At 38.8% G+C, this 22,813-nt stretch overlaps 1 protein-coding gene across 1 annotated transcript; it reads right to left on the bottom strand.

Annotated features, from left to right (window-relative positions):
- Positions 2,542–21,459, bottom strand: ARL6 (ADP ribosylation factor like GTPase 6). The gene is made up of 8 exons (XM_021401812.1): positions 21,305–21,459; positions 19,005–19,131; positions 16,812–16,873; positions 13,333–13,401; positions 10,310–10,404; positions 6,703–6,832; positions 5,423–5,478; positions 2,542–3,376 (listed from the first exon to the last, which is right to left on the bottom strand). The coding sequence occupies exons 2-8, from the start codon at positions 19,125–19,127 to the stop codon at positions 3,351–3,353; spliced, it is 561 nt and encodes a 186-aa protein (XP_021257487.1). The 5' UTR covers positions 19,128–19,131; positions 21,305–21,459; the 3' UTR covers positions 2,542–3,350.

Here is a 22,813-nt window from a genome sequence, read left to right as displayed (position 1 = left end):
TTTCTGAAAGAGGACAGTTGAAGCGTTTTCTCAGTAGTTCCCTCTCTTGCTTTTCCATTCCAGTCTCCTGTGATCTTCTCTCATTACCTATTTTGTTTCTCAAAAGAAACAACAGGGAAGGAACTGCGAAGTGTCACTAGCATAGTACTTGAATAATTTAAGAAGAAAAAAAAAAGGCAAGTCCTCCGACTTAGGCAAAGTTAAAAGGAGCAGAACACAAAGTTTAGGAGCATGATTTGTAAGGATTTCTGTGCAACAGAAATAAGGCAAGCCAGAAAGATTTAAAGAAATAGATGACAAATGATAAAGAGAGCAATCGCTTAGCAATTCTATTTTTTAGATCCAATTTCACACAAGAAATGTTATAAGACATGTATTTTCAATCAGCATTATTATGACTTACTGTTAACTTTTTACCTAATAACTTTAGTTATTTCATAGTTACAGCTTCAAAGCGATGACCTGTTTTCTGAAACAGCAAGACATTTGGACAGCTGTTTTAAGGAAGCACTGAAATGCAGCGTTACCCTTCCTTGTATTATCACACCAAAATTCCTCCCTGCAGACAACTAAGCAATGCCACTGATCTGCTATGTCTAATCTTTCATAGCAGGCTATCTTTCTCATTAGTACATAAGAAACAAGGTGCATATTATTACCGTTTGCAAAGTAAAAGGAAGGATCCATTACCTTTACAACCTAATCTTAGAAATCCACTTGTTCAGCAGAAAAATTGCCCAGAAGTCTTCAGGCCATGCTGAATCTCAGCATATCTGCAAGTAGCTACAAGTTTAAACACACAAAATTCCCAGGGACTTGTGTCCCAAGTACCAGAGGCAAAGCTAGAAAGAATTCAGATCCACACATTTACCTGATGATCCCTTGCTTGCAAAGAGGAGATGTAAAAGGCAGCACTTTGCATGCGAAAGTGACTGCTTCATGTTTCAATTAAAAATGCTATACAGTCTTACATGTGATCAGGCATATTTTTAAGAAAATTCATAAATATGTAGCAGATGCAACAGCGCATCACATTGTGTGGGTTGTCGAGATCAAACTGTCTCAGAGAGTCTTTCTGTCACTCTATTACCTTTCAACTTTGCACTTAACCTGTCACGTATGGTAACATCGAGGAAAAATGCAGTTTTATATTCCCCAGAATGATCATGAGTGCTCTAGGAGACACATGATGGCTGAATCAGTGATGGAAAAAGGAAACACTTGAATATCCCCATTCTCACTTCTTCAAAGAGATCTCAGTTCAACACAAAGATCTACTGAGGTGAAAAAAAAAAAGGAAGGAGGAACAGTAATCACCATAACCAACATAACTGCTGTTTTCAAAGGGCTTACTAACTGCATCGGAAAGCAAAAACTAGAAGGTAACAGGGTACTTCCCTCAGATTTGTGGGTGAGAGAATAAAGCACTAAGTTCAAATGGCTTCCCATGAAAATAAAGGCAATCCATAAGAAAAACACAGTACTTTGTGCAGACCAGCATAAATAAACAAAAAGTCATCAGCAAGCCATTAAGGTCCATGTACGGAAACACTTTTATTCAATAAAAGCAGAAATGCAGATAGGTTTTATTTAAGAATTTAAATCTTGCTTTAGTAGGAAAAAATAATGCCAACTTAAAATTAAATATCTCATTTAAATAAGTCATATAAGTGAATCAAAATAATTACAAAATATTTATACTATGAAAAAATGCTTCTAATACATATGGTTACCATAATATCAAATGCAAAGTAAACCCAAAATTATTGGAGTCAGAGTTATATACGACTTTTTCTTTTTTGTATTTAATTGTGCACATGTTTAGATGCGGAGTTGACAGAAGGCCAAAGGTGGCACAGAATTGGGCTTGAAGAAAAAATATTTTCATGACAAACAACCGTCAGCAAAATAGTATCCTCTAAGAAAGATTTTTACAGTAAGCATTCCCTTGAGCAAAGCAGGTGACTTAGAATTAACTGTTTAATAAAGCTGAAAATACATGAAAGTTTTACCAGTTCAAGTAGTTCCCTTCGCTCCAAATATTCCGCTATTAAGTGAGCCATAAAAGGCACTGCTTACAGGACATTTGCGTGTTTTAAATGTTAACATGGGGGAAAAAAGTTTTTGCAAAGCGTACATATTGCATCTCCCACAGGAATCAGCTAGTGGGAGCAAAATACAGTAAAGAACCACCTTCATCACTCCCAGTGCAGGTCTTCCTGTTAATCAGACATGGGAAGAAGCATTAAAAAGGGAAGAGGTGGCATGACAAAAATAAAGTGCTTAGCACTGGCTTAATTTGTTACCTAGAGTGCGTCTTTGAAGTCAGAAAGTTTATTTAAGTTATTCTTGAAAGTAAAACAGTTCTTATGCACAAGACAAGTATAATACATATTAAATTTTAATGATCTAGTAGACTAGAGCCCCTTAACTGTATTTCTAAAATATAATTTTCAGTCATATGCTCCATAAACACCTGAAACTGCAGTCTAGCTTATTAGAAAGATGAACTATATGCAATTTAAAAAAAAAAGACTGAGAAAAGAGGTAACTGTTTTATTATAAAATCCCATTTCCATTGAAAAATGGACAAAAAACCCAAATGAGATTAACTGAAAAGCAAAAGTCTCTATCATGTAAAGACCATCAATGAACATATTTATGTTTAAAAAAACAAAAACATGACATGTTGTATATCTGAAGTTTTATTGACGGGAATGCAAATATAACCATGACATAGCACAAAAAGTGTTTGTAACATCTGGTTACGAGAAATTCCTTGAAACACCTGCAGTCATTTGTAACAGCTGCATTTCACATTTGAATCCATGTTAACCTCAAAATATTCTTCTAGCAGTCTACTGCAGATGGTTATTAAAAACTCAATGTCAAAACTTACAGTAAAAAAAAATCCAGAAATACCTACGGTTTGTAGGTACTCTGTTTTAGGTATTTCATAGAGTTTCATTTCAGGAAGTACTGACTATACTTCCTCAGGAATATAAATACTCTCATTTGTCCACAAATTGTTTTCCTCCCAGAAGTGGGGTGCTTCCCCATGGCTAATTATCACCAAAAACTCAAATGAATGCAGATGCTTATTACTTACACATTTTTGGTTTTAAATATGCTCCCCAGTCACAATTCAGTTTAACTCACGGATGTGCATACCTGAGATACTATGTCATCTATATTTACTTTTTCTGGAAGAGATACTAAAAGGAAACAAATCATCACAAATTATTGAGCGGAAGTATTCCATTTTCTTCAAGCTTTTCTTCCTTTCCAAGAACTTGTCAGCTGCTAACAAAGTTTGTAAGAGAAAATACCATACATCTTTTATTTATCTCTCATGTCTTCATTGCTTGCATCTGATCTGTTAAGAAAAAGAAACACCTAGTATTAACTACAGGTAAGCTGAAATATTGTTCCATTTCACTTTTTGAATACATAAACCCAGTATGTCCATGTTTCAGAACAACGCCAATAGATATTTTTGGTGTAGTTAAAATGGAGGAACAATGCAGTTTGTGCTCTTTTGAGCTTGCTCTGTTATCCACTACTGATATGCCTCCATAGCAAAGCAGTTTTCCCCAAATATAGGTTATAAAACAGGAATAATCTTTCACATAATTCAATTTTTATCACTTACAAGCTTATAAAGGAACTCTGATGAGAACAAAGTCTGAAAATCATGAAATACACATTTCATTTCCTTGCACACATTTCAGTTTCCACATAACTAAATCCCCAACAGCCATGAACACCAAAGTTTGTTTTTGCATAATTCACATGGAAGCATCCTTGCTCTCAGTAACCATGCTTCTCCATACAGAGAGCCTGATTGCCGCTTCCAAATTTACTTCAAACGTTTTCTTAGTTAGCATAAATATACTGCATTCCCATTATAAAATGCTGATGTCAGCATAGTTTAATTACAAGCAGTAGTAGGGAATGAGAGCTATGTTTAGACCAGCATAAGACAGGCTAGTTTTACCTTACTGATGATATGGTGTTGCAATAAAAATCCCCATTATAAAATGTGGAAATAAGCAACATCAGCATTTGCTGACGAAGAAAAGGCAAGATCTGTCCCTTCTCAAATCAGCAAACTTATGAATAACAGCAAAAAAATATTTAAGTAGCTTGATGCTATGTACAAAATCATCAGCTCCAAATCTGGACTGAAACTTAGAAGTTTCCTCAAAGACAGAGGCCCTGGAAACAACAGGAAGAGACTACAAAATGAGAACTATGCCTACAATTAGGAAATATGTGATTTAGAATCTATCCTCTATGATACAAAACAACAGTGAAGGAATCTCCATAGTAAGATGCTGGCACTCCAATAAAAGAGTTTTGTAGATGTTAGAGGATGCATAACTTTTCCTCTGCAAGGCAGCAAATCTCTTTGGAAAGACTATTTTCAGGTACTATCCCTTCCTCTGAAAATATTATCAAATGTTTTTATTCCTTAAAAATATAGTAAAATGAAACATTTCTAACTGTATCCATGAACAAGAGGAGACAATGTTAGTCAGGTACAATGCTGGATATTATTTAGTTGCGCCTTTTAAGGAAATTAATGGCACTGACTCTGGTACATTGCTGACATCTAGTGGCTACCACAGCACAGAACACTTATCCAGACAAACCTCACACACATTTTGTTCTCAGATTATACCACACTGCCTAATACATTTACAATGTAAGCAACGTATGTTAGATGGAGGGAGTTAAGATCAGAACAATACCACGCTTCACTATTCTATACATTTAGCTGCACATGAGAGGACAAAAGAGACCAGATCCTTACCAATACACAACATAAGGAGATATACAGCAACCATACCAAGTTTGCAATTGAGAGTGTGCATGTAAAACATTTCTAAGCCAGATCTCTTATTTTCTATGTAGTTGTGAGTGTCCTAGTGTCTACATACACTAGGATACTTATAACCTAAGCTGGTTAAAGAATGGAAGGTGAATAATCAAGGGCATTGTATTTATTTTTCTAGCCTGCTTATTCACCGTTTCCAAATACATAATGAGATATGGAAAACTGGGACAGGAAAGTAAGAATAAATTCAAGTATGAACTGAATTACTGCTATACAAATTAAAGTTCAAGAGCACCAGGTATCATTATTTCTGCAAGAAATAGTTTTGCACTGTTTACAAGAGTATGCATAACATTGTATAGTATATTTTTGGCAGAGGATCTGATATGATCTTTGTATGTATCTTAAGGGGAAAAAGGAAAGGTAAGTATGAGATAGAGCATCAATACTCACTGCGTGATTTGATCTGACAGCAGAAGTGGACATAAAGAAAACAAAGGAAATAAAGAAAAGAACTTAAAAAAAAATCAAAGAGTTTAACAGAATGAAGACAGAGCAATAATTATGTATAGGATAGTATACCTTGGAGCCAGTCCACACCTTCCTGTAAACCTTCTCCTTTAAGAGCATCACTGGCACTGAAAGAAACAAATCAAATAATGAAAATATTGCAGTAATATCAGTTTCATCACTAAACCTGTAATTTTCAGAATTGCAAAGTAGCATAAATTACACTTCAGTTTACTTCACCTGGAGAAGACTGCTTCTTGACTGATATATTCTAGAGTGCATTCCCAATATGGGAACCCCATTTTAAGACATGATCTATTTTATTTTGAGAAACTACTCCAGTTTCAGGCAGAGGAATCATTCCTAGAACATGAGGGGCTCTGGAAGAGCACCTACACAAGGGAGAGCCACGCTGCTCTGCTGCAGATACACTTAAGCAACAATCTCTGCAGACAGTGCTGTAGAAGATACATTTACTGTCTACAGTAACACTGATGAAGCAGCTCTGTCCCTCTTCCCATGCAGTTTCTATACATTGTGAAGCTGCCGCAATACTGGTGGAAACAAGTATAGTACATAATGCATATGGACACCCTAGAATTGTCTATAAAGAAAATCAAGCTGCCATGAGAACAGTGAGAATCTACAAGAGTGCAACTATTTAAGGCTCCTCATTCTGCAGCTTATGAAATTTAGCACAGTAGCAAATCTGCACTGTTATTGTAGTTATCCACAAAATTATTTTTCAAGGAGCCTGAGAATCCACCAGTGTAAAGCTGGGACCCCAAAATAACACCCAGGTAAATCAAATTTAATACTAAAGGTCATCTTAAATGAACATTTGATTTTTCAGCAGCATTTAGCTCCCGATTTCACTTTTAATTCATAATACCTGAGAACTTCAATAAGACAAGAATCTAACATTTATAAAGCACTTACAAAAGGTTTTTTCCCCTTTCCCCTCCTCTGTGAATACTAACAAAATTGTTTTATTTACAGGGAAGCTTTACATCCTTCAGAAAAGGAAGGACAATAGCTCTACTTCCCAGCAAAAATAGTTGCAGCCAATCTTCTGATAAGAACATTGTGATTTCAGTGAAGTTTTCCATTTCATTATTTGGGTAACAGATCTCTTGTGAAAAATTTCAAGTCACGGTCTACATGAAAGCATTGTGCCTTTAAAATAAATTTCACAGTGAGTATTGTAATGTTTCTACTCTTTCCACATATGGCAGCACAGCATTTTATCTGGCTTATTTAGTTTGTATTACATAATGAGTGGCACGAGAGTGCTAGAATGTGAATGCACAAATTAACACCAGTAAAAAGGAAGAAATAAAAAGAAAATTTACCAGATATGCCAAGGCTTGTCTTTGATGTTTTCTAATGATAATAACTGTGATACTTTCACAGATGATATTGCATCTCTGAGGTCCATCTTGTTAGCAAAGAAAAGAATAGGCAGTCGACGGTGCTTAATATCTAGGAATGAGTAGAACTACCATGATAATGTGCAACACTATCTTTGAAAGTAATAAATTGCAAACGATAAAAGAAGATATTTTGCTCACCTGTAACTTCAACTCTTTGAAGACTGTATCCTATCAAGATGCTCGCTGTTGGGTCACGTGGCCTCTGATGCATGCTTCAAGAATGCCCAGAAACTTTCTGGGAAGCTTTGGGATCTTCCACCCACCTCTCCCCCTACTTTATATAAAGCTGTACGTATACATTACTGGTGAAGAAGAGGAGCAGGATTGCAAATAACTCCCTAAAAATACTACAGGTCTCTGCTCAGTGAAGGCTGGATATTTAAAACAGACATTAAAAATTATTTGCATTCATTCATATCCTCCCAAAAGCAGATGCATACCGATAGCCTGCATTATCCTTTAATATCTTGGAGAGCATCCCCAACTTTCTTTAAAAATCACGAAGCAGGAAAAACATGTGCACATCTGGAATCTCTTGTCCCACTTTCACTTAAACAAAGACTTCACATTTAGAAGCTTGCCTCAGTCAGCAATGGGAACCACAGAGCAAACCAATGACCTTGGTACAATGCCAGTCTCTAGCATACTCATGTGTGCAAAAGCATAAGCCTCTCCAATCACCACAAAAGGTAAAAAAGACATTGCAAGGAAACAAAGTATACATCTGTCAGGTTGAAGAGAATAAAATAGCAAAAAAATTGCTAGTACCAATGGTAAGAATTTTTCACAGTACTAAAAAAAAAAAAGGATAATCACAGGATTATCAAAAATCCAGAGTTAAGTCAATCAATTCTTGATAAGAAAAGACCTTTAAAAAAAAAAACAACTGATGAATACTCTTGTTGGAATAGTAAAAAGAAAAGGATGCTTCACCCAGGAAACAAATGAAGGATTTATTTGGAGCCTTAAGCACAAGTCAGCTGACCCTACTAGGGAGGTTGGGAGACAGCTACTCCCATCCCTTAGATGTCTGCTAAATAAAATGATAGCCACAGATATTTATATATTTCCTACCTTATTACATGATTTCCAACTATGCCATATTCACCCCTCCCACTTCCCCTCCAACTTTTGATGTTTATTAATGGAAAGCTAATATTTTCTTGTTACAAATAGTTACGAGCTAACACATTAAGAAAACTCAAACACCACAGATGTGCAATGGACAACTTTATACAAAGAATATCAAATGTATAGAAATTTCATTTTATTTTAGAAGCATGTGCAGGAGGGCAAGTGACCCAAGAGTCAACATCTAAATAGGTAATCTAAAGACTATGATTCTGCAAAATGTTCACGTTTGATAAACAAAATAATAGGGTAACAGTGATCATTAAATGAGATGTTATGTGTTAGAGGACAGTACACTCCACAAGTAAAAAAAAAAAAATATGGTTCCGATCCATGAAACAGTCCCAGCTAGTACAACTTTAACACCATTAATGCTTCACATTGCACATTCCCTTTCATCTGACCACTTTCAACAAAACCTGGCAAGAAGAGATGGAACTTCCTGTTATACTAAAGGACTGCTAAAATTTTCCGGGACTGGAATCTATATGAGGTTGTTAACCAGCATCCATTTAAACCTAAAATAAACATGTACATTTAAGCCAAGGTTTGCAGAGGTAGAAGCAAAGAAGAGCAAAAAGTAAGGTATGCAGAGGAAGAGTAGAACAAATGGCTATTAACAGGAAGAGGGTAGATTTAGACTAGATATTAGGAAGAAATTCACTACTGTGAAGGTGATGAGACATTGGAACAGGTTGCCCAGAGAGGTTGTGGATGCCCCCACCCTGGAAGCATTCAAGGCCAGGCTGGATGGAGCTCTGACCCCAGTCTAGAGGGAGGTGTCCCTGCCTACAGCAATGGGGTTGGAACCAGGTGATCTTGAAGGTCCTTTCCAACCCAAACCATTCTACGATTCTATGATTATTGTAGTAAAACAGTTGTAGGTTGATTGAGTTAAAACCCACTTTTATCAAACATTACATGTTTTGCTTCTCATAAGACCTATTAAAATCCAAAACAATAAAGCAAGAACATTACTTGACCTAGGCTGCTCCAAGGCAAAAATATAGAATTGACTTTTCTTGGTTGCACGGAATATTCTAGGTGGCTACAGTCATGATCTTTCAAAACTAGAACACATCAAGTTTAATCAAAAACTGAACAGTTATGACATATAAGATCAGTGTTAGTAACCTGCTAATTCCTAAATAAATCACCCAACCTAAGCTTGCACATCCTCAGCCTTAACATTTTCACAACATACTATAGCAGTCTTTACCTCTCATCCTTGGTTTTCCATGGTTTCCATTTTATCTACAGAATCACCTTTTTACAAATGTGGGTAATACCTGCTTTGTTACAAAATTCCTTAATCCGTAGGTAATCCACCTTCAGCCCTTGGTTCACCCCTATCCTCCCCTTGAACTTTGCAAGGCTGTCATTTCTGCGCATGCATTTCAAGTAACCCACACTGTTGTACGTGAAACAAAGTTTCACACACAGTTAGCAACCGCATCTTTGCTGATGAATTCATGTATTAGATGCAGTCTGTGTGGAAAATGAAACTGTAGCAATACAATTGCTCCTACCACATATCACTATCCTTGGTTAGAAATACAGAAACCAGTTTCTTCTTTCTTACTGCCAGCGAAGTAACTCCACAAGCTAAGGCTCTACTAGCTAAATAAACATGAAAATGGAGTACAATTTCACTTTAAGTTTCCTGCATGTAGTTTTACACTCTAGCTACTCAGAGCAACTAGCTACTATCCTGAAAGTCAGTCAAAATTGCATATTGCTTAGAAATATATAAACTTGATTCCAATAATGTTGGCTATGTATGGAAAAGTGAATAATGGAAGAGTTGACTGATCTCAAAACTTAAAAGAATGCAGACTCATAGTAAACAAACAAACTCCTAAAACCAAGCATCTTATCATGAATCCTCTCATATAATCTTCCATCCAATTTATCCTCTTATAAGCAATTGAAACGGACTGGTATAATTATATATGTGATAGCCAGATATGAGGATAATCAGAAAAAGAAATACGAGATTTAAAAAAGGAAAGTTACATTAAAGGAATTAGCCATCTTCACAGAAAAAAAAAATCAGAAAAGCAAATTTTTTGTGTGTACGTTGGTCACCATGTACAGGCAGTACTCTAGCGTCCAAAAGGGCAAAACCTGTTATTTCTCAGACTAGTGCCATTTTTGTTACATATTGATTAACAAGAGATGAGTCCAACTTGATGTACCCAATGATCAGTTTGTAAAACTCAATAGGTATGCAAAAAAACCAACCCAAAAAACTTACCCAAGACTATCATTCTCATTCTAGTATTCACGTACATCTAAAATATTTGTAAGATACCCAGAATGTGTCAGATAAGAAGGGCTGTTCTTACAACAATATAACAAATATGGAGACAGAAGGGGAAAGAGGTCTCCTCACCTGGATGATTCAGAAGAGTGTCAAGTTCTTCTTTGGCCACAACCATTCTTAATTTGTCACTGCTATCAATGACAAAAATAATGGCTTGGCCTTCTCTGCGTAACATAAAAAGAGCAAAGAGGCAAATTATAGGTTCTCTTAGACTGTGATTAAGGCTTCAGAAGAAACACCAGAAAAGGCAAACAAATCAAATTTTTTCCTCTTATTTTTTGTCGTTATTTACCATTAACATTTGAATCCAGTCTTATTTCTGAAATTCAACCTTTTGGTAACCTGCACAAATTATTTTGAGACATGAGATTGTTAACTGCATGACTTGTGTTGGGTTCAGGCTACAGAACAGACCCTTTGGAAATTCTGATTTCACCACTGAGGTTGAAAAAATGAACTCTGAAAATCTAATCAACTGCCACACTCAAGAAAGGTTTGTGTAAAAATCCTTTGCTTCCTACACTAAGAGAAGTTTATTTAAAGAATAAACAATAAAAAATGGAACATTCTCCAAAGATAAAATGCATGTCCACAGCTGTTTAACAACTAGGCACATTTGGATTATTTAACTTCTACAACAGTCTGCATTAAGATCTTTTTTGCTTTTGAACAAGAAGTGAACATTTTCAGCTACTTCAAATCATTAAGACAACTCGCTGGCAATACAACTACAGACAAAACATACATACATGCTATTCAACTCCTGGTTTCAGCATTTTTCTGATATATTTCTGACTTATTTGAAAGCAAAATAAAGTTCGAACAATTCAGGTGAGTAGCTATAGGAGACCCATAAAAAGTATTTTTAATTTCCATTTTAATGCAATACTTATTTCTCTTTTGTTTTACATTTTTTTCCAAGGCCATTACAGATATTTCTTCACCACCACTCCCGGCCCCATCTATCTTTGTTTTTTAATCAAAATACAACAGCAAAAAAACTCAGTCTCGAGTTTCCTGAAAAAGAAATAACTTGTCTAGTCTAAGACTGTATGAGAATGTTCATTATTTTCTGAGATAGAGAAGAACGACTACAATAAAGCTTCTGAATATAATCTGACAAGGCCTATGTATTTTTTATGACCATACAACATTTGTCTGGAACTATCAGACTACAGCACATTTTTACTACAAAAAATTATCTGAAAAACAGCTAGCAGTGATAAGAACACAAGAGCTTACAAATAATTAAGATGTGTCCTTTGAGAACATCCTAGAAAGTAGTTTCAAGCCAAATATAGGAAAAGGCAAACTTTAAGCATTTTAAGGCAACTACTTAGATACAGGTACTTAATCAGAATTAACTGCTAAAATTGACTGTTCTTGCTTAATTAAATCTAGCTTAACTTTATAAACTAAATTGTATATAATTATTTATATATATTTTTAGCGGAAAATAATCTTAAATATTTGACTCCTCTATTAGATCAAGAACAGAAGTAGATACGAGTGCACATTTCACTGTTATTTAAGAAACTCCCTTCACGTTAACATTAAAAAGATTTTATGCCACACAAAGGGTACCTTGCTGTATAAATATATCAGTGAGAAAAAATGAGTCGCTTATGAAGCTCTCAACCGGCATTTTAAGAGTGGTCTAAGGGCATCACTGAAATCCAAAAGTTCTGGGAAAAACAACCAACTCTTGAACAACAATGAAAAACATCTTGCCCATACAAGTTTTTGAATTGCTAACTTTTTTTGCAAGAAAAGGAGATGAAGCGTTAATCCTCAATTAAAGAATACTTTAAGTTTTATCAAATTAAACACTGAATATTAATTTTTAAATGGTATTGTAATCTCCAGAATGGAAAATATGACCAGTATGTGTGATTTAATAACGCTCAATCTCATATAGGTCAGCAGCAGATAATACAAAACAATGAAACAACAGAAACAAACCTTCAAATTTCATTAGAAGCTAAAAAAAAAAAAAGAAAGAAAGAAAGACAACAGTGTCTACTACCAATAAGGCAATTCTTTGAGTACTCCATCAAGCTCTGGAGCCCCTCATATGAGACAGGGACCTATTAGAGCAGGTCTAGATGAGGCCACAAAGATAGCCAGAGGGCTAGAGCACCAGCCCTATGAAGAAGGTCTGACTAAGTTTGAGCTGTTCAACGTGAAGAAGAGAAGGCTCTGAGGGGAGGCCCTACAGAGGCCTGCCAGTACCTAAAAGAGGCCTACAGGAAAGATGACGAGAAAATCTTTCAAAGGTGGGCAGCGATAGGATAAGGGATAACAGTTTTAAACTAGAACATTAGTTAAACTAGATTTAGATTAGATATTATGAAGATACTCTTCACTATGAGAGTGGTGAATCCCTGCAACAGGCTGCCCAGAGAAGTTGTGGATGCCTTACCCCTGGACATGTTCAAGGATGGGGCCTTCTTTGGGCAGTCTGATCTAGCAGTAAGTATCCTTGCCCATGGCAGGGGGGGTGGAATGAGAGGATTAAGGTCCCTTCCAAACTAAGTCATTCTATGATTATTAGCCCACGAATAACATACTGTTATAAAGTATGGTGAGCATTCTGCTTAATAACATTTAAGAATACGTGGTGAAGTAAGAAAGATTATGTGGTTTATATGTACCACTTCATTCTCTGAGGCTCCTCACATTAAAAAAAAAACAAAAAAAAACCACAACACAACCACAACCACCAAAAAACCCTCAGCTATCAGCCAATGTTTTTGAGTCTTAAAAATCTCTTACCTACAGAGGAATAGAAAAGTAAAAAACCTGATTTACCTTGGTGCTTTCTTACAGGATTGAAATTTTATAGAAGAGCAATCTCACCTATAGCATGTTCCTCTAATCTCTGAGGTAACAAGATGTGCATTAGTTAACAGCGTACAAAATATCTTTTTTTTTCAGGAATTGCTTTTATCTAGAACAACCTCCCATCAAACACAAGGCATAAGTCTTCACTGAATCATTTCTGAACACTAGATGTAATTAGACTTCTGTCTAAATAACGTACATACCAGCTAATATGAACAGTAAGGCTTTAAAACAAATAATAGGCTTACTTGTAGTAATGTTCCCAGAGGTTTCTGTATCTGCCTTGGCCTGACATATCAAATACAGTGAAAGACAAACTGCAAAGGAAAGAAGAAAATCAGACACAAAGAACAAAATCAAACTATTTTCTTTGCTACTCTGACAAAAAAAAAAAAAAAAAGGATCAACTAAAATCCCAACCATCTGCAAAAGATTCCAAAATGAACTTGGATACTGCACCTGTCTTCGATCTACTCTACCTAACTATGTGGTCTTACCATATTTCACATGCTTGTTTATTCTCAGCATAAAGAACTAAATCAATTATGAAAAGCTGCACTGAATACAAAATAAGCCCCCATTCAGCTTTTCCTTTTACCACATTATTACTGAATATTGTTTATAACACTGAATTTTTTACATAAAATTCATAGAATCTGAGAATCATTTAGGTTGGAAGAGACCACGAAGATCATCTAGTCCAATCATCAGTCCATCACCACCATGCCCACTAAACCTGTCCCTCAGTACCACATCTACATGGTTCTTCAACACACTTCACCTCCTTCATGGGCAGCCTGTTCCAATACCTCACTGCCCCTTCTGAGAAGAAATTCTTTCCTAATATCCAACCTGAACCTCCCCTGGCACAGCTTAAGGCCACTACCTCTCATCCTACTGCTGTTAGCTAGGTGAAAAGGCCAACTCCCACCTTGCCACAGCCCCCTTTCAGGCGATCGTAGAGAGTGAAAAGGTCTCCCCTGAGCCTCCCCTTCTCCAGACTGAACAATCCCAGTTCCCTCAGCCGCTCCTCGTAAGACCTGTGCTCCAGACCCTTCACAGCTTTGTTGCCATTCTCTGAATATGCTCTAGGGCCTCAATGTCTTTCATGTAGCGAAGCATCCAAAACTGAAAACAGTACTTGAGATGTGGCCTCACCAGAGCCAAGTACAGAGGGACCATCATTTCCCTAGTCCTGCTGGCTACACTATTTCTAATAGAAGCCAGGATGTCACTGGCCTTTTTGGCTACACTGCTGGCTCTTATTCAGCTGGTTGTCGACTAAAACCTCCAGATCCTTTCCTACCATGCAGCTTTCCAGCCACTCTGTCCCAAGCCTGTAGCCTTGCATGGCATTGCTGGGGCCAAAGTGCAGCACCTGGCACCTGGTCTTGTTGAACCTCATACAATTGGTCTCAGTCCATCAACCCAGCTGATCCAGACCCCTTTCTCCCAACTTGGTTATAGAAGGAGATCAAGTTGGTCAGGCAGGACCTGCTGAATCCATGCTGGCTAGGCCTGATCCGCTGGTAGTCCCTCAGATGCTGCGTAATCATACCTAAGATGATCTGCTTCATGACCTTCCCTGATATTGAGGTCAGGCTGACAGGATGTCCCCAGATCCTCCTTCCAATGCTTTCTGTAGATGGGCATCACACTGGCAAGTCTCCAGCCATCTGGGACTTCTCCAGTTGACGAGGATTGCTGACAAACGATGGAACATGGCTTGGTGAGCACTTCCATCAGTTCCCTCAGTACCCTTGGGTGGATCCCATCCGGCCCCATGGACTTGTGACAGTCTAGGTGGAGTAGCAGGTTGCTGACTGTCTCCTCCTGAGTTATGGGAGGTTTATTCTGCTCCCCATCCCTGTCTATCCAGCTCAAGTGGCTGAGTACCCTGAAGATAACTGTAATGGGTATTAAATACAGAAGTAAAGAAGGCATTGAGTACCTTCAGCCTTTTCCTCATTCTTGGTGGTAATGTTCTCCTCCACATCCAATGAAGGACGGAGATTCTCCTTGCTCTCCCCTTTTGTTGTTAATGTATTTGTAAAAAACTTTTTTTGTTATCTTTTACAACAGTGGACAGATAAGTTCTAGCTGGGCTTTTGCTTTTCTAATTTTCTCTCTGCATATCCCAGAAACACTCCTGCACTCATCTCAAGTTGCCTGCCCCTCCTTCCAAAGGTGGAAAGCTTTATTTTGTCCCCCCCACCCCCCAAAATCTCAGCAAAGGCTCCCTTTGCAGACACACCAGTCTCCTCTCCTGCCTGTTCATCTTACGGCACATGAGGACGGCCTGCTCCTGCAGCTTTAAGATTTGCTTCTTGGGGAAGTCCAACCTTCTTGGATTCCTTTGCCCTTCCGGACTGTCTCTCAAGGGACTCTCCCAACCAATTCAGAGGAGTCATGACTTAAATTCCACAACTTATCTTAAATTCTGCCTCTACACAGGTACCAATAGCATCAAAAGAATTCTGTAGGCAAAAATAGCTTTATAAAAGCAACAACAAAAAAAACTCCAAACACTTCACCTTCAGAAAAACATCATATTCTGGTAACAATAGGCTACTGCAGGTGACCAAGCTACAAGATAGGCTTTTCCAACTAGAAAGTTCACCAATTACTAAATTCAAAATTGACTTAAAGAACACTACAAGTAAACTCTGATTCACTTCCGAAATGCCTACAGAAGCACCACTGAAAGCAAAATTAGGTTTCCATGGTTTGGGAAGTGCCAGATAGTTCCCAGACTCGTGACAACACCAAAACAAGGAGGTCCAGAAAAGGAACATCTCAAAACATCCTTTTCAGTCTATATTCTGACATGATCAGGTTCTAGACTAACTGCCTTAGTTATTAGCAACTCCTAAAGTATGTATCGATCATGGCACTAGATTCAAGATTTTTTAGATCTACACTGCATAACTGCAGATCATCTCTCCTATTACAGGACCAGGCTAAAGGAAAGTAATATAGATGGATTTAAATTCCCACACAACCAAACCCAAAGCTTGTCTTTTGTGCTTTACTGAGAAAGAACCCAGCTGTGAGCTTCCTGTAGAAATCGGAAACCCATCAATCCCGCATGTCTGGTCAAGGAAGAAATACTTTTCTTGCACACTGACTGCCCCCATTAAAAAAAAGTACTGTGAAGATTACAGAATAATAAAATAATATCTTATGTTACCTCCTTGAAATATCTTTTTCTCACCACATCACTTTCATGTATCCTAGCTTTCCTAATAGCTTGGCCTTCACTCAGTCAATAACTTCTTCCTTTCCTGACCTTTGCCCCTGCCATCTTTACATTGCTAAGGCCACGAGCACCATTTTTCATTTAATGAGATTAGACTGCAAGCTCTTTAGAGCCTCTTCAGTGAGAACACTTAATGGAATACAGGTTACCATCTAAGCAACTGCCTCTTCTCAAGATTGTAACAGTGCTCCATTCTCAAACCCTTGAGAGAAATCAAATGCTCACATCCACTTTTTGTTTATATACACTATTTCATAGCAGCAGAAAACACAGAATACATTCTACCACTGCCAGTGCTGAATTGTGATTATGACTTCTGGATACTACAACATCATAGCGAACTGCACGGCATTTCATTAGACCACCACCAATTATATTAAATTACATCACATTGAAAGAGTGATGCAATTCCAACTACTGTATATTAATTATTACAGTTAAAAGGAAGAAAATTAAAGGATCTATTACCTGGATGTCTTGAATTTCTCTATACTGAATCCTATCGTCGGAACAATGTCCTGAGTTTGAGCCTTGAAAGGAAAGTATAGATTTTAAAATCAGCTTAGGAAGCGCGCAAATATTGAAATCTATTGGAAACATCAATACATCGCACATCTATTTTTCCCCCCAATACAAAATATATAATGCTAACCAAAAACTTTTTATAAATCCAGATACTGTATATTCAAGGTTATGCATTTTCTTGAAAAAGCAGTGGATGCAACTGGACAAAGGCCACAAAGGAAGACATTTTTGCCTTAGAAGTGAGATCTCACTCTTTTACGTTAGGCTGTGTGTGTACGTGTGGACATTAACTATCTTTATTACTTTACTAAAAAGTGGAAGATAACAGTGTGAAGACTTCAACCAAGGTCAAAACTCAAAATATTTGTGTACTCGGGGCCACGTGGTTAACACAAAGAAGTCTGCACAATATTACTGTGCATATTAAATATTCCTTTAAGAAGCAGTAATATTGAGCAGGAAGAAAGGTCACGTTTAGATTACAGAAAGATCCTTAAGTTAAAGAGCTGAGAAAGTGACACACAATCCTTTCACAAACTTCCTAGAGCCCCTTATTAAAAACTCCATTAAAGCAGTTGACTCCTCACATATAAATGAACCAGCTTAGTTTATTCATCTACCCACAGCTTTATTATGACAGTGGTATTTTACCATCAAACAGTTTAGTCGACAGTTTCTTCCAACAAGAGAAAAATCTGTTTAAGAAATAACACCTCTTTTATTTCAAATGTATTTACCAGGCCCAGCAGAACCAACTGCTGGCAGGCAGAGAAACATTTCTAATTGCCAAACGACTGATAGACTGCTCCTACAGCAAGGTAGCAGCTGTTCTTAAGAAGACTGTGCTGATCTGGAGTTTAAAATTGTCTGTCATCTGAACTTCCTAAAATTGATTTCATAAATTCTGATCCAATAATGGCTGTTGAGAATTTGCGATGTCTTGCAGTGATAGGACTTCCACAAGTTGCATGCAAAGCCACCCTCCTAAAACGTCTCATTAGATGAAAACATTCAGAAATAAATTCCCATTGCATGACTTACAGTGCAGCAAAGAAGAAATAATAGAACTTATTTACTTGAGTAATTCCCTCAGAACCTTCCCTTATACTGACTGCTGTGATAAATCTTGAAGTCAGCACTCAGCTCTGGTTAGGAAACCTTTACTACTTAATACATGACATAAAATCCTGCTAAAATGAAGGTCTCAAAAATGATATACAATTTGCCTGATACAAATTGCAGCAATTCCCTCTAATGATTGGCAATGGATAGTAAGCAGTTTCATAGTCTGAGGAGCCGCAGACTCTTTATGAAGTTACATTTTTAAACAAGGCCCAATGGTATTCTTCAAATAAAGGTCCATGGAAGTTAAAAAATAAAAGCTTTGTCCTGATATAAATAGCAAAAAAAGAAAAAAAAATCACAACATTCCAAACTCACATAACCAGGATACACAGACCTCTACCTCTGAACATGCCCATCAATATTAATCTATTTCTCCTCTCTAAACATACCTGAAAACAAGGTATGCCTACTTTAAGTTTTGCTCAGAATGGTAGACACACTAACTGGCCCAGCAAAAACTTTTCATTGGATGAATTGCAAGTATAAATGTTATTTGTTTTGGAAGCTACTCTGCTTCAAAAATGCTGAAGTCACCAGCTAGTGTTCATCTTCACACTATTTATTATTCTGTTATTTGTCATACATTTATTATTTTTCAAAAAGACTTTAAATAAAGCATGATAAATGTAAGCAAATGCAAGTTGTTAAACAACTGTTTAAATTCACAACATTTGGCACATCAATCCTAACTGAAGTTCTCTAACATTTAAGTAACTTAAGAAAGGTGTTCCAGATCCTCAGTAATCACCGACCTTTTCTTACTGAGGGGTTTTCAACCATTAACAATGTTGGTTTTTTTGGTAAACATTTTCATAACGTGCATGTAGTTGCTTACACTTAGTTTTAGTTAGTTGGAAACTCTTAAGAGACGTTTGTTCCACTGTGCTAAATCAAAGAACGCGTCACATCTTTTTCATGTCACATTCAATATAACAGCTCACAAAAAAAACAGTTCAAACAGACATCAACTCCTCAGTAAAACATTAGCAGGAAACAAAGTAGGCTACTTACATTTGAAGGCTTCAGTTTATTGATGATCGTTGTTTTGCCGCTGTTGTCCAAACCAAGGCACAAAACATGAACCTCCTTTTTCTTCAGCCCAAGCCACCCTGCTAGCTTGTCGAACAATCCCATAGTTCTGCGTGAAACACAAACAGATCAAATGTTGTGCAGAAGATATGAGGAGGAAATAACTGCTGGAAAAGGGCTATACAGACAGCAGCGCTGGCACAGCAGGTGGGCATGTGGATAATAAGATGCCCTTAAACTTTTCAAAGGACAGCATGAATAAGACTCTGCACAAACACCGTCGCAGCAGGTTGCCTCGCTACACTAAGCAAATGGAGCATAAGCTGATTACAGCCAAGAAGCCCTCGCACGAACAAGATCGGCTGCTTATAGCCTTGTCTATGTAAAGGCACCGTCCTCAATTCACTGGACAGCAATGCTGGGGTGGTTCCAAGCAACCCCAGCAACGGCACCACGCCAGCACCTCCTTACCTGCCAATCAACTCACAGAAAGCGAGTAAAGAACGTTTTACTTTAAACTGTCCACAGTCTTTCAGTCATCGCAATTTACACAACAAAGCAAAACAACGTTTACCTTCCTCAGCACCTGCTATGTGACTTGCTGAACCTGGAAGCAAATGGTGCACTCTCTGTCAATTCAGTTCAATCTCTAATTGTAATGGGCTTTGCCGATATTAGCACGTGTCAATTGAGATCCCATGCGCCACAAATAGAAACCCTGATTATACCAGGTTCAGCACGCAGCGAGCCAGACAACGCTGCATTCACCTGCGTGTCACCTGGAAGCCAAAGCCCTGCCCCTGCCCTGACCGAAGTCAGCAGGCAGCTGCACTCCAGGAGCTTCCATCACACTTCCCATGGGGCGCCCGGCCGCGCACGCACTGCTAAGAGGATAACCCTCGTCCACCCCGAAACAAATCCTCTGAGAACAACTTCCCCTCTTAGCTGAAATCAAATAACCGTGACACACACAGTAAGGCATTTAATTAATACCAGAAGAAGCCGGTATGGCAGTAACCTAGAGCAGATGCGTGCGCAACAGATTAAACAAGCCCAACATTAGTTATACCTATTCCCTCAAAAGCAACAAAAAAGTTTTCTTCTAACTCCATTTACCTTACGCCCAACTCCTTATTTTAATACATATGCAAGCACTGAAATCAGATTAAATCTTACTGTTTATTATCAAATTAACTTGACAAACCCCTACTTGAGAACATACTACTTTCTAGTCCAATCAGGAGTCTTATCTATGAACTCTAGAGGAGAGGTTCGCAACATATAATCACAAAGTTTCCAATAGGAAATATTCCTCAATTATTTTACATTTTTGAGCTGACTCGCAACAGCCTGTAGTGCAGAGATCAGCCCAGTGTTAACTGCTGGGTAAAGCAGCAGCTCTTCAAAATACATAACCTCAAGTGCTTTAGTAAAGTATTTAAGTACAAAGCTCTGCAAGCTAACCACAACTTGATGACTACAGGACAGTATGGAAGATGTTGAGAGAGGACTTAGGTAAGAAGAGGAAATATATTTATGTTTTCCATTGCTAAATATTTCAGTCTGTTCAAAACTCGCTGTCCGTGCCAGCGAGACAAACTAACTCAGGTGCAACACCCACCATCCCTGATCTCATGCATTCACCCTGAGGCCTGGGAGAGACATCAGAGCTGGGAAGGAGAGAACGTTGCAGGTACTCTTACAATGAAAAAGGAGAAAACGCAAGAACTCAAAACATGCTTCTATGGCTTACAGCCTGCAAGGCTGTATACAGCATCAGATACACCCTAAATTTTTTTTAAGACAGAGCGTGGCCTAGGAGCTTATCAAACTCCAAAAGCCTTCTTCTCCTGAAAATGTAAGCCTGTCTGAGGCACCACCAGCACAGTGAGTTACACGGCCCTCAGAGCAGCAGCGAGCTGCTGTGAGCAGAGCCGGGCCTGCACAGCTCTGGAGAGACGCTGGGGTGCAGCCGCTTTCCCCTGCACACAGCACTTATACATCGCGACCCACGGCTACAGCAGCACGGCGTTGCTCTGGAGCTTCCCAGAGAACAGACCCAGCACCCAGGGCCGGAACCGGGAAGCCGTTGCCAGGCCCACTCCTCAGCACAGCTCTTGGTCGGAGCCTCACGCAGCAACAGGCAGCGAGTGCGAGCCACCGCGCCGAGGAGCAGCCCCGAGCCGGGAGGACCGAGCTCCCTACCCACGCTCCCCCGCAGAAAGCTAACCCACCCGACCCGACAACGCCGTCAACCTCCAAAGCCCCACCACAACGCACACCTCGGCCTGCCAAATGTCGACCAGGCCCCGCCGCCGCCTGCGCCGTTGCCGTGGTAACCAACGCCGCTTCCGGGGAACTCCCGCAGCTGGCGCCGACTTTAGTGCTGCTCGGAGCCCCGCCCCCAGCCCCGCCCCGTGTGGGCGGAGCCTCGCGTTGCTTTCGTTTTCGCAGCGCAGTGTAGTGCGGTGATGCTAACTGGTCCTAGGTGTGGTGTGCAGACTTTAGGTGGCTGAAAAAAGGTGGAAGATTGAAACTAAAATGCAGTCTCTTTCCTACCACGTACCTACTTTGAAATGCCATAGTTGATGGGGCATCCGCCACCTCTCTGGGCAGCCTGTTCCAGTGCCTCACCACCCTTATTGCAAAACCTTTTCCTTTATATCCAGTCTAAATCTCCCCTCTTTTAGTTTGAAACCATTTCCCCTTGTCCTATGACCACAGACCCTGCTAAGTGTCTGTCCCCTTCCTTCTTACAGCCCCCCTTTAGACACCGAAAGGCCACCCTGGCTATCCTTAAAAGTCTCATCAAGTTTTTACCTGGACCACTAGCATGAGTTTCCCTCATTATCTCACTTCTGTTCAAGGAATTGGTAGGACTTCAAGACTGCTTGTGTTCTCCCAGTGTTCGGGTTGATACCGACAAAGTCAGGAAGAAATGGATGCTGGGAAGAGCTCAGCACGTGACCCCATCCTTTTTTGCAGAGCGCAGTGCAAGCCGACAACTCAGTCCCTTTCACTCCCCTTGTTACAATCTACTATTTCTGTGCTACCAGATCTAAAACATTCCTCTGGGTTTGTACTTTGAACAGAAGCAATGAGCAAAGGGTGGACAGTGTCATTCTTCCCCTGCTTCCCAGAAGTCTGTGCTTCCTCTCTGCTTCCATTAGTCTGTGCTATTCCTTGGTTTGAAGAAACAATTTTCCTTCACAGAGTTCCAGCCCTCATTGCAATAAACTATAATCTAGTTTCACCTGTGCTTTCAGACTACTGTCTTAACTTTTGCCTTGGGGAGTGGAGCGAGAGCAGTAGTAACAGCTGTTTGGTAGCAATGTGCACAGTCCATAAAAATCAGCTGCTTAAGAATCTTTCTAGTCGTAACGTGCTTCACATTAAACTTGAAAGATTAAAAATACTGCTGACATTTTGACTGTTGTTTGGCTTTCTAATTCTCATTGTTGCTTTCATTATTATTAAAGGTCTGGGGTAACCTGCAATCGTGATTTTCCCAAGCTCAGGAAGGTTTTCACTGAAAGGTGAGATCCCTTATAATGATGACATCATGAGCCACTCGAGGAAAAACAAGAGGTACAAATGTCACAAAGAACCTCTGAGTCAAAGCACTTTCCAAAGGCTAACCAGGTTGCAGGGGGTGAGCGCGTGTTAGAAGGGGCTTTCGTCTCCTAGTTATTTTATACCAAAATTAGTCTGTACATAGAAACTAGTACTAAATTCAACAAAGAGGGGAGAATGGCAAAGGCATTTCTGGAGCCAGATCTAAAATGAAATAG

Source organism: Numida meleagris, chromosome 1, assembly GCF_002078875.1.
Source record: "Numida meleagris isolate 19003 breed g44 Domestic line chromosome 1, NumMel1.0, whole genome shotgun sequence".
Taxonomy (NCBI): domain Eukaryota; kingdom Metazoa; phylum Chordata; class Aves; order Galliformes; family Numididae; genus Numida; species Numida meleagris.
Note: the sequence above shows the minus strand (reverse complement) of the source record. Positions and strands in the feature narration are given on the sequence as shown.